Source organism: Engraulis encrasicolus, chromosome 5 (genome assembly GCF_034702125.1).
Source record: "Engraulis encrasicolus isolate BLACKSEA-1 chromosome 5, IST_EnEncr_1.0, whole genome shotgun sequence".
Classification (NCBI taxonomy): Eukaryota; Metazoa; Chordata; class Actinopteri; order Clupeiformes; family Engraulidae; genus Engraulis; species Engraulis encrasicolus.
In genome coordinates this window covers 48,577,827-48,590,781 of record NC_085861.1, presented here as the reverse complement: position 1 = coordinate 48,590,781, position 12,955 = coordinate 48,577,827, and the positions used below count along the sequence as shown (strand labels likewise).

The 12,955-nt window shown below is 45.9% G+C and overlaps 1 protein-coding gene across 1 annotated transcript; it reads right to left on the bottom strand.

Moving 5' to 3' along the window:
• Nucleotides 1-68: 68 nt before the first annotated feature.
• On the bottom strand, nucleotides 69-12,812 carry pnisr (PNN-interacting serine/arginine-rich protein). Its single transcript, XM_063199616.1, has 12 exons — nucleotides 12,703-12,812; nucleotides 11,905-12,030; nucleotides 11,487-11,675; nucleotides 9,166-9,416; nucleotides 7,776-7,941; nucleotides 6,343-6,530; nucleotides 5,586-5,750; nucleotides 5,071-5,170; nucleotides 4,159-4,212; nucleotides 3,127-3,315; nucleotides 1,059-2,310; nucleotides 69-547 (listed from the first exon to the last, which is right to left on the bottom strand). The coding sequence occupies exons 2-12, from the start codon at nucleotides 11,993-11,995 to the stop codon at nucleotides 517-519; spliced, it is 2,676 nt and encodes an 891-aa protein (XP_063055686.1). The 5' UTR covers nucleotides 11,996-12,030; nucleotides 12,703-12,812; the 3' UTR covers nucleotides 69-516.
• Nucleotides 12,813-12,955: the final 143 nt, after the last annotated feature.

The following is a 12,955-nucleotide window of genomic DNA, read 5'->3' as shown; positions in this document are numbered from 1 at the left end:
CTGGTATATTGTTTCTGTATGGGGGCCCAAACACCCCACCCCATGAAAAAAGGAAAACAGACAACAGCTGCATGAAAACATTGTTTTATTGAACAATTTACAACAATTATGTGATTCTGTTTTATGCCCTGTTGTGAAATTTAAAATGTTACAACCAGATTAATCTATTTCATTCTTCAGCTTTGTATAACATAGGTCCAAAGAAAACAAAAAAACAAAAGCAAAGTTCAAACAAAACCCTAGCAAAAAAAGAAATATTACATCATTAAGACAAGGGGCACTTAAAAAATGACAACACTTTATTTATTTACACTGCATGTCACTGGAGGGTGTGGGGGTGGGGGGAAGGTAGAAGCGAGGGAGGACTGGGGCAAGGGGCGGAAGGGAGAGGGGTGCGGGCAGGGGGTATTGGGGAGTTTGGGGGAGTTCACCTACACCTTTGCCTCGAGAATGAGACAAGCCCGTTTAAACTCGTGGAATTTAAAATAAGTGCACAAGCCAGGGCCTTGCCAGCCCTCAATGCCAACGTCGGGCTGGGGAAGAGGACCTGAAAGAGAAGCGCCAGGGGGGAAGGACTCGTTAGTGAAATCTCAGTGGTCAGTCAGCACCTTAAGACTGTTCAAGTTTCACAAACACAAACAAACACAGAGATTGCACACATACTCTGTTGAACATGACCAACAAGGTGAACATTCAGAGAAATAACCAGAAAGCAGCATTAGTAATACTGACAATAAAGCCTAGGAGAAAATTAAGACTTTTATGCTGAAACTTTGCCTCCATAGGAGGTGTACTTTATTTATTTTAAATAAGGCACATTTCACAATATGCATCATGTTTTTTTTTCATTATTGCACTTCAAAATGGTCTTGCCACTGCAAAATGGTCTACTATTCTAGTATTCAGTTCATGATCTAAAACAGGTTTACGGGAAAAATAGGTTGCCGTTTTACAGTATCTGAAAGTGCTTGCAATGTATCTCAAGTATACACACATACACACTATACTCTATTTAATAAAACAGGTGAAAAAGGAAGAGGTAAAAAAATGAATACTACCTTGATCGTGACTTAGACTTGTGTTTGCGGCTTGCCTTCTTACCAGACTTGTGAGACTTTTCCGTGGACCGTGAGCGACTACGCTTAGACTTTTTGGATTTCTTTTCCTTGCTAACCTCAGGGGAGGGGGACCTACTCCGGCTGGAGCCAGAGTCTGAGTGTTTCCTGCTAGACTTGCTCTTCTTGCTGCTGCTACTCTTGCTGTCTTTGGAGTGCTTGGATTCGGAGGCCTCGCTGTCCCTCTTTCTCTTGGACTTGCCATTGACCTCCTCCTGTGTGCCAGAGTCCTTTTCTCTCTCCCTCTCTCTGTCCCTGTCCTTCTCTTTGTCTTTGTCTTTCCCTTTCTCCTTCTTGTCCTCCCGCTCCTTGTCTCTATCCTTCTCTCGCTCCCTATCCTTCTCCCTGTCCTTGTCTTTGTCCTTGGATTTCTGCTTGTCTCGCTTCTTGTCTGACTCCTTATCCTTATCCTTATCCTTTTTCTTCTTCTCCTTCTCCTTCTCTTTTTCGCGACTGTGGCTCCTGTCCTTCTTCTTGCTCTCCCTGTCCTTGCTGGCGTCCTTCTGGGACTTCCTGCGACTGCCGCGGCTGGTGCTGCGACTGCGACTGCGCCGGCTGCCGCGCTCCTTGCTGCTGCGCCGCCTGTCTCGCTCTCGCTCTCTGTCTCGCTCCCTGCTGCGGCTGCGGCTGGCCCTGTCCTTCGACCTGCTCTTGCGGCCCCTGCTCTCCGTGGTGGTCCGGCGGTGCCGTGAGCGGGAGCGCGACCGCGATCGGCTGCGGCTCCGCTTCCTGTGAGAGGAGGACGAGGGGGACAAGTGGCCGCGTCTTCGGTCGCTCCTGTCGCCACGCTCGGAGCGCGACGAGTGACGGTGGTGCCGGCGTCTCGAGCTGCGGCTTCGACTGCGCCGCCTCCGAGAGGACGAGCGGCTCCGCCGCCGCTTCTGCCTCGAGGAGGAGGAGCGAGAGCGGGAGGAGGCCGAGGAGGAGGAGGACGAAGAAGAGGAGGACGAAGAGGAGGAAGAACGCTTGCTGGAGGAGTGGGCAGCAGAGCTGGACCTGCTTCTGCGCTCCTTTCCTGACCCTGACTTGGCCCTGACCTCAGACTCACTGCCCTTTGACCTCCGCCGCTCTGCCGGGGCTGGACTAGGCTCCCTCTCTCGGTCTCTGTCTCGCTCTGCCTCCCTGTCTCTGTACTTGGGCTCTGGCTCTTTGTCCTCGTGACTGAGGCTCTCTCTGAATGACCTCTCTGTTTCTTCTGCAATAAACAAAAAGAAAAGGGACACGGAAAACAGAATGAGACACCAAAAGCATCAAGCAACAGTAAACCTTGTCTGTATGGTTGTCTATGTTAATATACACTGCCCAAAAAATGAATGTAAAACAAACCGATGCAATAAAGTCAATTTTACTTCTGCTAAATCAGCGGTTCTAGTTAGAGAGCAACACTGATTGTGAATCCCTTTTGCCAACTGTTTTGCAAATTTGACAAGCCACAGGTAGAAATTAAAGAATAACCAAGATGAGTTATTCTCAAGCCCATTTCCAATTGTCATCCTTTTTGGCCGTTTTTGTTGTCGTTTTGTTTTGGTCATATTTGCATTTTTTCAATGCCCCACTGCTAGCCAATCATTAAACCAATGGACCAACACACTAGGGATGCAATATCGGTATCGGTGTATCAATATTGGGATAAGGTATCAGCATAATTCAGAGATCAGATCGGAATTTGCCCAAAGTTTCCGATATTGACATGGAGCCAGGTGTAATGTTAATTTGAAATCATAACACTTGTATATACGTTTTCAGGATGGGATTGTTACTTTTTTACTTGCTACTTTTTACTTATTAATTGGTTTCCTGTTCTTCTGACCTCTTTCTGAACAAATTGTCTACTTGGGCCTACCCCAAGTTGAAACCCATGCACATATGTGGTTTTGGGATCGAATCGGAGTAGTAGGGATCAGCAGATATCCAAATTTAGATACTAGGATCGGATCAGAGGTGAAAAGTGTATCGGTGGCGGTGCATCCCTACACCCCACGACCTGACCGTGTGTTCCCGACTGTCTCACCGCGTTTGGCAGCCTCCAGGTCCTCCCTCTCCTGCTGCATGACCATCTCGCGCTCCTTGCGGCGGAAGGCGTCCTGCTTCTGCCGGATGCGGTGCCTCAGCTCCTCCTCGTCCGTGTCGGACGACTCCGAGCCCTGGTTGCTGGCCTCCTCGTCTGAGCTCTCGTCCGAGCCGTAGTCCCCCAGACCCCCTGCAGCGACAGAGCCCCCTTGCTTATAGCAGAGTCATGCCACCACCGGGACGTCACCAAAAACCCGTCTCTTACACTTACACACTTCAGTCCTACATTTAAGTTGTCCCCGTTTGCCACTCCGTAAGAAACACAAACTACTGTGTCCTATCGGTCGCTATTAGCTCCAACAAAGGAAAGGCTTATACATGTATACAGTATATCTGACTTATTACTAAAAGAAACAGCATGCTATTAACATATATTAAGTTCAAGTAAATCTAAATTGCTATAATTTCATAAAACTTTAGAAGTGCTGAAAACCAGGCCAAAGGATTTGTTTATATGAAAAAAGGAAATTAAACCAGGAAGTCCAGGTTTGGATGTTGAACTTTTTAGAAATGCAAAAATTTGTTCAAAGCAGCTATTGGTGGTCTTCCGTAAGGGTACAAGTTCACAAAGTATAATATGCATTTTTAATCAATTCTGGAAATCTTCACTGGCTTCATTCTGGGTTGTTCTCAGGCCTTGTTGGGAATGTGGAGCAGCTATTGCCATCTAGAGTTATATACTATGCAAAAACATTTCCAGAACTGAATGATAACTATATACATCCTCCCGTTTCCATAGATTTTGAACAAGCTGTTGCATTTTAAGCGTTCAATATCAACACTTGGACTTCCGGGTTCAATTTCCTTTGTTTCCCCATGCGAACAGATCTTTTGGTCCGCTTTCTAGCGCAATATATAACACGTGAAGAAAGCGAGAGATAGTTAAGCATAGACAGAACTACTCCTTCCCCTAATCTCAAACCCGACCCACCCCATCCCTCCCTCCCAGATGCGGATGGAGAAATGCACTCACCGAGGCCAGTCAGAGAAGCCAGTGCACTTGACTGTGCCAGCTGTTTGGCAGGAGCTTTGATTCACATCAACAACAGGAACAACATGTTAAAAACACATATATCCACCACTGTGTGTCTCATAGGTCTCTAGAGGGGGATGCACAGAGTATGCACTATTCACAAGCGCTCCCTTTAGGCAAAAACAAATAAATGAATAAAAAAAGAGGGGGAAAAACAAACAATAAGAGATAAAATAACAAAATGAAAAAATAACAAAAAGGGAAAATGGAGAGAAGAGATAAGGGTTAAAACATCATTAGCTGTCAGTCAAACATGTTCAGTCAGATAGCGGAAAACAGGAGCAGTACAACCACCTGGCTGAGCGGGCTGCCCTAGAGCACACCTGCCCGCCAGGTGAGACTGTCCCTACAGCTCAACAGTCTGATGGATGCACCTGCCCTGAGCCAGGCAGTCAGACGGGCCAGATTTTCACAGATATTTCCAGTTCCCAAAGTCAAGTGCAGGAGAGTTTTAAAATTGACATCAATGACTTATAAAGCTGCTAACAATCATACTTCTCTTTTTTTGGCAGGATACCCTTAACCCGCCTGTTTCTTATGTGATTCATGATAGTCATTCGTCAGTCAGCCAATGATGTCTCTGGCTCTTTTCATTTTGTCTTGTTCACAGTAAACACAAGAGCACTGTTGAATTGGCATCCATCACACATTTGCCCAATGAGGCTTCAGCAGGACAGTACAGTAGGTATGGCATTTATACAGTGAGTGGAGGGCTAGTTATGTAGCCGTAGGAGTGGCCGCAGTATATACAGCATAGGGCTTCTCTGCTAGCGAGGCAAGTAGCAGTAGGAGCCTGGAGGGCAACACAGGCAGAGAGCATGATGGGAGATGGAGGCAAATAATGGAGCAGACCTTTGGTGGCTTTGCGGTGCGTCTCCTTGGCAACCTGGTAGATCTCCTCGTTGGTGACCTCCAGCAGTACCTCTGTCAGGAGCGTCTTGGTCAGCAGCAGCTGCACACAAGAGATTTGGAGGGAGGGAAAATTGAACAAATTGTACATAGGCACAATTTACAATACAATACAATCTGTATTTATATAGCGCAAGATCAGAACTAAAGTTGTCTCAAAGCGCTTTCAAAAATGTGAAGTCATGCAGGTGTGGGTTGGCTGGTACAAACAGCTTCTGTCAAGTGTTCTGTTGGTTCATTAACCTTGCTCAAATTACTACCGCTAACCCAAGGTTTCCCCCATATTTCATAGCCTCCCATAGTCAGTATGGTATTCTTCTGTAATTCTTCATTCCCACGACCAATGTCTGCCCAGTACATATCACACACACACACATTACATAATATAAACCTGTGACAGCAAAATAAATCTCCAGACTTTTCCCACTAAAAAGCGACAAAAATGGTGAGGCACAAACCAATTGGAACTCTCGTTCCTCGTCCGTCATCTCTGGTTCGCTCTGGTCCTCGTGCGATGGGGAGGGGCTCCGGCTAGAAAAACCCCGTCTCACTGGGGCTTCGTCTCTGTCCCTCTCCCTCTCCCTGTCCCCGTCTTCGTCATCCCCATCCTCATCATCACTGTCCTGTTACGGGAAAAGAAGTGACAAGAGGCAGCAAGTTAGAAAAGCATACTAAAGAGGCTGCTTGAGTTAGACATATAGCAGTATTTCATCCATGGCCATGCCAATCAATGTGATCACCAAAATCTATGTGACATGTCAAAAAAGGACCTATATTGTTTGAAATATATATTTTTTTATTGCAGACTCAAAATTGAATTTAAAATTGACATTCAGCAGTCTTATATTTTTGGGCTTTTCGCCTTCACTGGGACAGTGAAGATGGATAGAGGAAATGAGTGGGAGAGAGCGATGGGTATGGATTGGAATATCACCAGGGCTCTAAATTAACAAAAAAAATCTGTGCTGTAGTGACCAAGTGGCCAAATGCTGGTAAAATTTGAGTTTGGTTGGTGGACAAGGCCAGCTAACTAGTTACATTAGTGAGTGTGTGTTTGGCTATTAAGATCAGTATATATTAGCCACTGGTCCTGAACAACATTAATTTAGAGCCCTGGATATAACCCAGGCTGTTTTTGGAATAGGCGTCTGTGCACAGCGAACCACAGCAGGCCCTAAACCTACACCGTCCTGACCGTAGTTGGAGTGGACTTACGAATTTGCTCCTGCGTGGGATGTGTGGTCCATCGCCCTCCTCGTCTGCCGTGTCGTCGTCCTGCTCGTCCTTCATCTCGGCCCGCTGCTTCTCCATGCGCTCCCTCTCCAGCTTCTTCTGCTTCTCACGGTCCATCTTCTCCAGGCCCTCGCGGATCCACGCCGGCAGTGTCCGCCTCTTCACCGCATCTGGTGAGGAGCAGGCAGAGAGAGAGAGCGAGAGAGCGAGAGAGCGAGAGCGAGAGAGAGAGAGAGAGAGAGAGAGAGAGAGAGAGAGAAAAAGAAAGACGGAATGAAATAAGGAGAAGGATAGAGAGGAAGTAGGTGGAGTAGGTGTGTGTGGAGTGAGAAGAGCTCTACAGGTCATTAAGTTCCAGAAAATGTATAATATCATTTCTTTATTCATATTACACTTGATTCACATTAGATCGTATAGATGACTTTTCCTAATGTAACACCCTTGTTGCCTAGCACCAACTTAAAATGCAACGTGCGCACAAAGACATTTCCAAGTACAATGTAGTATGTTGTATAGACGGATGGTTTAAAATTATTTAAATGAACATTATAGCATTATATGATCTAAATTAAAATACCTATGCAGCAAAAGAACTGCCCTTCAATTCCATCAGTATGGATGTTCTTTGAACAGAGATCAAGAAGCAGCAGTGTTTGTGCAGTTTAAAGAGAATACTGCACAACGAGTTCCTGGGAAATTAGCCTAAGTGCAGTCTACTGTACTGTAGAGTCAGAGAGGGGTCACCGTCATATACCCTTCCCTGGTCCCTGCAGTCAAGAACCTTGTCTGACATCTGCTACTGTTAGCGTAATCTGATAGAGGCAATGCAAGCCAAGCCATAGTAAGCTAATGGTCAGATAGGAAAGTCAAGCTTTGGAGCCAGGGTAAGCTAGGTGTCCTGTCTAAGTAAAGAATGGATAGCAAATACACTTGAATTTTTTTTTTTAATCTACCGGTAAATCATAAGCAATTTCCTGAATAACTTTTGTACATCTGACAAAGTATAAAAGATAGTTCTAACTAACAGACATTATTATTATTATTATTATTATTGTTATTAAGAACATCATTATTAGTATTATCATATGTATTATCATAATTAATATTAGCATTATTATGTATTATTAGTAGTAGTATTATTATATTACTGAGATACTGAGAGTAAACGAAGGTTACGTATGCCAGGCCTTGGCAGTCACTCGGTATACTGACGAGAAGATTGCCAAGCGATCACTTCCGTGATGTGCATGCATTAAATGCCGGGGCACGTACGCACGTCACCGGGGTCACCAATCATGTGACTTTGTTGATATCAAGACTTGACCTGCATGTAAGCTGGTGATGAATATTCAGTGCTGAAAGCACGGCCTGGCTGTCAGAAGAAACTAAATAGAACATGGTCTCCGGGTCCTCACCTAGTGTCTGAGCATCATTGTTGTTGACCGCCGCCAGTTGTTGTTTGGGAGAGCGTGGCCGGTCCCTGAAGCCTGGGGGGCGCTCACGTCTGTTCTGGGGGGGACCTTGCTGCCAGTAGGGCGGGTGGAAGCCAGCTCCGGGGGGACCATATGGTGCAGCTCCATGCTGAAAGGAGTAGGGGTAGGCAGAGAAGGGGTGGGAAGAGGAAAGAAGATATGAGTGAGGCAGTATTCTTCCATTGGCACACAACACATGCAATTCTGCAACTATTAGTGAAACTATGCAGACAGTAATCATGGCCGTTTGAGACCAGTAAATACCCAGTAATTATTAATACCCTAAAATAGGAGGCTGTCTGGCTACCCTTTTCACGCTGACTGGAGATGGGGTCTGCTGAGTGTCAACTTGCAACTCTAAATAGCTTCCCTCCAGGCGTAAACATAAACACGGGCCTGCTCTGGTCAAAGCAGGTCATCAACGCGGGGTGCTGGAGCTGGGAGGGATAAGTTTGACCAAGAAGAGTTCAGCATATGCATCTACGGTGCCCATGGTTCATTCAGCTTTAGTACTCACAATGATTTTAGTGTGGCCTTATGCTTTCCTTTAAGCTTCATCAGAACATCACCTCTCGGGAATCTGGACAGCATTTCTCGAAAGAATCATTGCTAACCAGTTAGAAACTAGGTTTCCAATGGGAAATTACATTGAAACCAAGTAAGTTGCTAACTTGGGTAGCAAGGACACTGTCAAGAAACGCACCCCTGGACCCAGTTTCTAACATACTTTCCAGTTATTCATCCTGGCAGATGACCAACATAAAAACTCAATTGAAGTGTCCCACCATCTGTACTGTTGAACGTCATTACATAAGTGTATAAGCGGTAGCACTCCTAATCTCAGTCCATGAAATCACCAGTCCACTCATGTTAGGTGATGGCACGTTGGCCCACTTGAACAGTTTCTGAGTCCTCTCCCCACCCTTAGCCGTCAACTGGGCTTTAGGCAACAGGGACACAGTATCTCCCAAAGCACATCCACTGCTGCTCGTGAGAAACACAAACTGCTTGCGCAAGAACTGCATCGTAATCCAATGAAAAACCCCTCCTTGCCTGACTGTGCCTCAGATGACTATTGCTCTATGACCAGGAAAAGAGAACAGAATTGAAACAGGGCTACTCTACCACCCAACTCTACCTCTCTACTTTACCCCACTAGGCCCCAAACAAAAAAGTTGTGTGACAAATTTAATATGTCGTTTTGATCAGCACTGTTTTAGGGTTTGGTGATTGCTTGTTTTCAGGCAATATTGGCCAATCATGACCGGTGGCCGATCAATCGGCACATATCTACTCCCTGTCTAGGCACATATCCATGGGTCATATTACGTACCTGATAGTCAAACTGCGCCACATTCATAGGCTGGACCCCGTAGCCGTCCGGCTGCCCGCCGTAGTTGTGGCTGTTCTGGGGGAACATGGCGTGGTGCGGGTCCCTGGCGAACTCCAGGCTGTCCTGGCTGTTGCTGTCCTCCGAGGGGTTGACCATGTCCATGGGCGCTGGGCCCGGGGGGATCCAGGCCTGCTGCTCGGGGCCCGGGGGAGGCGGAGGAGGGGCGTGCTGCTGCCCGTGCATTCCCCACTCTGGAAAGCAGACAGAGCACAGTCAGACGCACAAATGTTATAGGTTAAACACACATGGTTGCGGGGGGCACTGTGGCAGAGTGCACTAAGCCCCCCACATCTGGTCTTACATGCCAATGGGGACACCGGTTTGAGTCCGGCCTGAGTCATATCCCAATCCTACCCCGTCTCTCTCCCCCACTGATTTCCTGTCTCCATCTTCGACTGTCCTGTCTAAATAAAGGCTAAAATTCCCAAAAACAAATATTTTTTAAAATAATAACCAAAAAAAAGGTGGTTGCATACATACATGCAGTTTACAGTTCGCAAAAAATTACCGGCACAAGAGGCCGGAGACATAGTTCTTCATGAGAATACCTGGGGTCAAACATGCAACTCTGCCGAGCGTTTCTCGAAACCGCAGTTGTTAGCCAGTTAGCAACTTGGGTAGTTGGCAATGGGAAATTGCAAACGCCAGAGTAGCTGAAAGCGAAAGCCCATTGGGAAGCTCCAACTCCCATTGTCATTGTGACACAGCACTCCACTGCACACAAATGAACACTGCACACATCGAAATTGCATGTATGCCTCACCCATGCAAGGGGGCAGCCCTCAGTGGCGCCCCATGGGGAGCAGTGCGGTGGGACGGTACCATGCTCAGGGTACCTCAGTCATGGAGGAGGATGGGGGAGAGCACTGGTTGATCACTCCCCCCACCAACCTGGCGGGTCGGGAGTCGAACCGGCAACCTCTGGGATGCAAGTCTGACGCCCTAACCGCTCACCCATGACTGCCCAGCTATGTATGATTTCGAGAAATGCACCCCTGTCTTGCCAGCCTGGGCGTACATCTCATTTTAACAGATCCCTTTAAAAGGTACACTGTGCAGGAAATGGTCAAAAAAGGTACTGCAACTATGCTGCTCATTGCCAAATTTGATCTTTACATGAAAGTTTACTAAGTAATAAACAAATATTTTCTAGTTTGTTCCAAGTAGAGTAATTTTTGCAGCTAAAAATGGCTATTTTTGGAAATTCAAAATGGCGGACCATGGAGAAGATCCCCCTTTTCATGTATGAAAAGTGCCATTTTTCCAGTCATAATGAATACTTAGAATTTGATGGTGGTGGTAAGTATTCATGAAAAGGGTAACGTTAGTGAATGGGCAACATGAATTCTGGAAATAAACAACTAAAAATCTCACATAGTGTCCCTTTAATACTGCTATTGGCCCCCAAAATGCATTTTTCTTCCCAACAGCTAGGCTAAATCATTCCTGCTACAATTAAAGCAGACTGAAACTCTGAGCATCACAGCACTGACTAGAGCCCACGTGATCTTTGACTTGCGAGTTCTGGACCATAAAAAGTGTTATTGAACTCTTGTCAATCCAAAGCAAGATCACGTCACGACTATATCAATTATCTACCCTTAAAGCACCCAGGGTAAAACATAAAAGTACAGTCGTTGCATAGCAAAGCCGTGGCTCAGCGAGTGCACAGCTGACTAGTTTACTCAAACATTTGAGACCCATGATCAGTCCACGTATCCAAAACGTACCCATATCTGGATAATCCGATAATGTGAAAAATAAATAGTTTTCTCTCTCTGTCAGCAGAGCACGTCCCCAACACAGAGGCACCAAAAAGGATAAACAACTCGATAAGGATCCAGGATAATAAGTCTATCCGGTATCACTAACATTTTCAACAGTTACACCAGTAGTAGTCATTTTTAACAACAAAGTTAATGTACTGTCTTCTACATACAACGCTGAAAGCTGAGAGGAAAATTATAATCTTGTAGGGCAAAATGATTTTTAAAGAACTGATGGGAGACTGCTATTGCTAGACCCTTAGATCTAGATGCAATAATCTGGCTCTTCAAAGCTCCATACGATTTTAACAGTTAGCCACCTTTCACTATGTTCCAAATGGCCAACAAACTACAAACAAAAAATGCAGCATGGCTCTGTCTCGACACACACAATAATAGAAAAAACAGTCATTCACCAAAGAGCAGATGGTAACTGGGCCAGAGGAAAAGTCATCGTGAATAAGTCATGAAGTAAGCTGCTGCTACAGTACATACCGGGCTGCCACATTCTGTTGAAGTTAGGATCTCCCTGGAAGTTTCCATGGTTGTTGTGCGCTGCGGGCTCCATGCCAGGGATGTCCTGCCCATTGGGCTGCATCGGCGGCTGGACCTGGTCCGTTGCCGGCCCACTCGACTCTTTCTGAGCTATCCATGCTTGTGCCAGCGCTGCCCAGTCCACTTGACCTGCACACCACACACACACACACCACACACACACACACACACACACACACACACCACACACACACACACACACACACACACAGGAAATGAGTGGCTGAACTGTGCTTCTTTCCCCCTGAATGAACACAACCATGTAACATCAGAGTTGGACAGTGGGTCGTTTCCACATTTACAAAACTTTTCCATTTTCATCATTTATCTATGAGGCTGCTACTGCCTGATGACTTACTTGGGTCTTGCTGATGCTGGAAGGACTGCATCCACTGCTGTTGGCTCACAGGCCATTGTGGCTGCCAGGGCTGTCCACCCTGGTCCCACATCTTTTTATCTGGGAACTCCTATGCCTGGATTCAGCCTAGAGCAGAAAAAAGTGCAATACCTGTCGTTACTTTTCAAACATAACAAGGTCTCTACAGTATTGTCGACCAGATGTAAAAGACCTGTCGTAAACACCATCAAATAGCGTGGCTATACTTCAATTGCTATGTCGATATCTGACCTCTATTCTGTCAACTAACGTGCAGATTTTGCAGAGCGTATGATCTTTGAAGCCTAAAAATACGCTTAATCAGCATTTATCGCATCTCAAAATGCATATCAGCTAATTAACTAGCCTAGTCACCTAACGTTTGACTTCACGTTAGCTGCGGCGCACTTGCTAGCGGCTAGGTTGCAACTTGTCCCAATACAAGAATGGTCACGTCAGTGCAGTCTGTTTACTCTGTCAGGTACAAAGCATTTCTTTGTTGAAACAGACATGTTTGGTTGGACTTGGCAGTCCATCAAAACCCCAACTGTCTTCACAGCAAATGGTCACTATGAAACTCTGCCAACACCACTCCCCCCATCCTAGGCCTCGATGTGCACAGGAAAATCCAAACATCCTCTTCGGGTTAAATTCGCACACGGTGGCCTTACGATCACAATGTGCCCACTATTTCGCACAAAATTTCGACCACTGCAGCATATACTAATTCAATTCAGTCCATAAATATAACAGCTGTATGCCAGCACTCTGTTTTCCCACCTTTTCCAAAGAGCGTCCTTTTCGTCTCGCACATAAGATGGCGCAGAATCTACTGTGAGCAAGTGGAGTGATTAGCACTTCCTGGTCACGATTTTTTATACACGTGTCAAAATAAAAGACGGCATGGGCACTCCAAAATAAAAGTAGTTAAACAATAAATTAAAGAATGTACATTCATGAAGACAACGCTAGCTACTCAGTCTAATTTAGTAAATGAATCTTATACAACCAGGGACTTAAACAGTGTACTTAA

Excerpts from the sequence above, each read along its gene's own strand:
- pnisr (XM_063199616.1), bottom strand. The coding sequence starts at position 11,995 with ATGTGGGACCAGGGTGGACAGCCCTGGCAGCCACAATGGCCTGTGAGC. Across the intron at positions 9,417-11,486 it reads CAACAGAATGTGGCAGCCCG|AGTGGGGAATGCACGGGCAG; the intron begins GTATGTACTGTA and ends TCTGCTTTCCAG. Across the intron at positions 2,311-3,126 it reads CCTGGAGGCTGCCAAACGCG|AAGAAACAGAGAGGTCATTC; the intron begins GTGAGACAGTCG and ends TGTTTATTGCAG.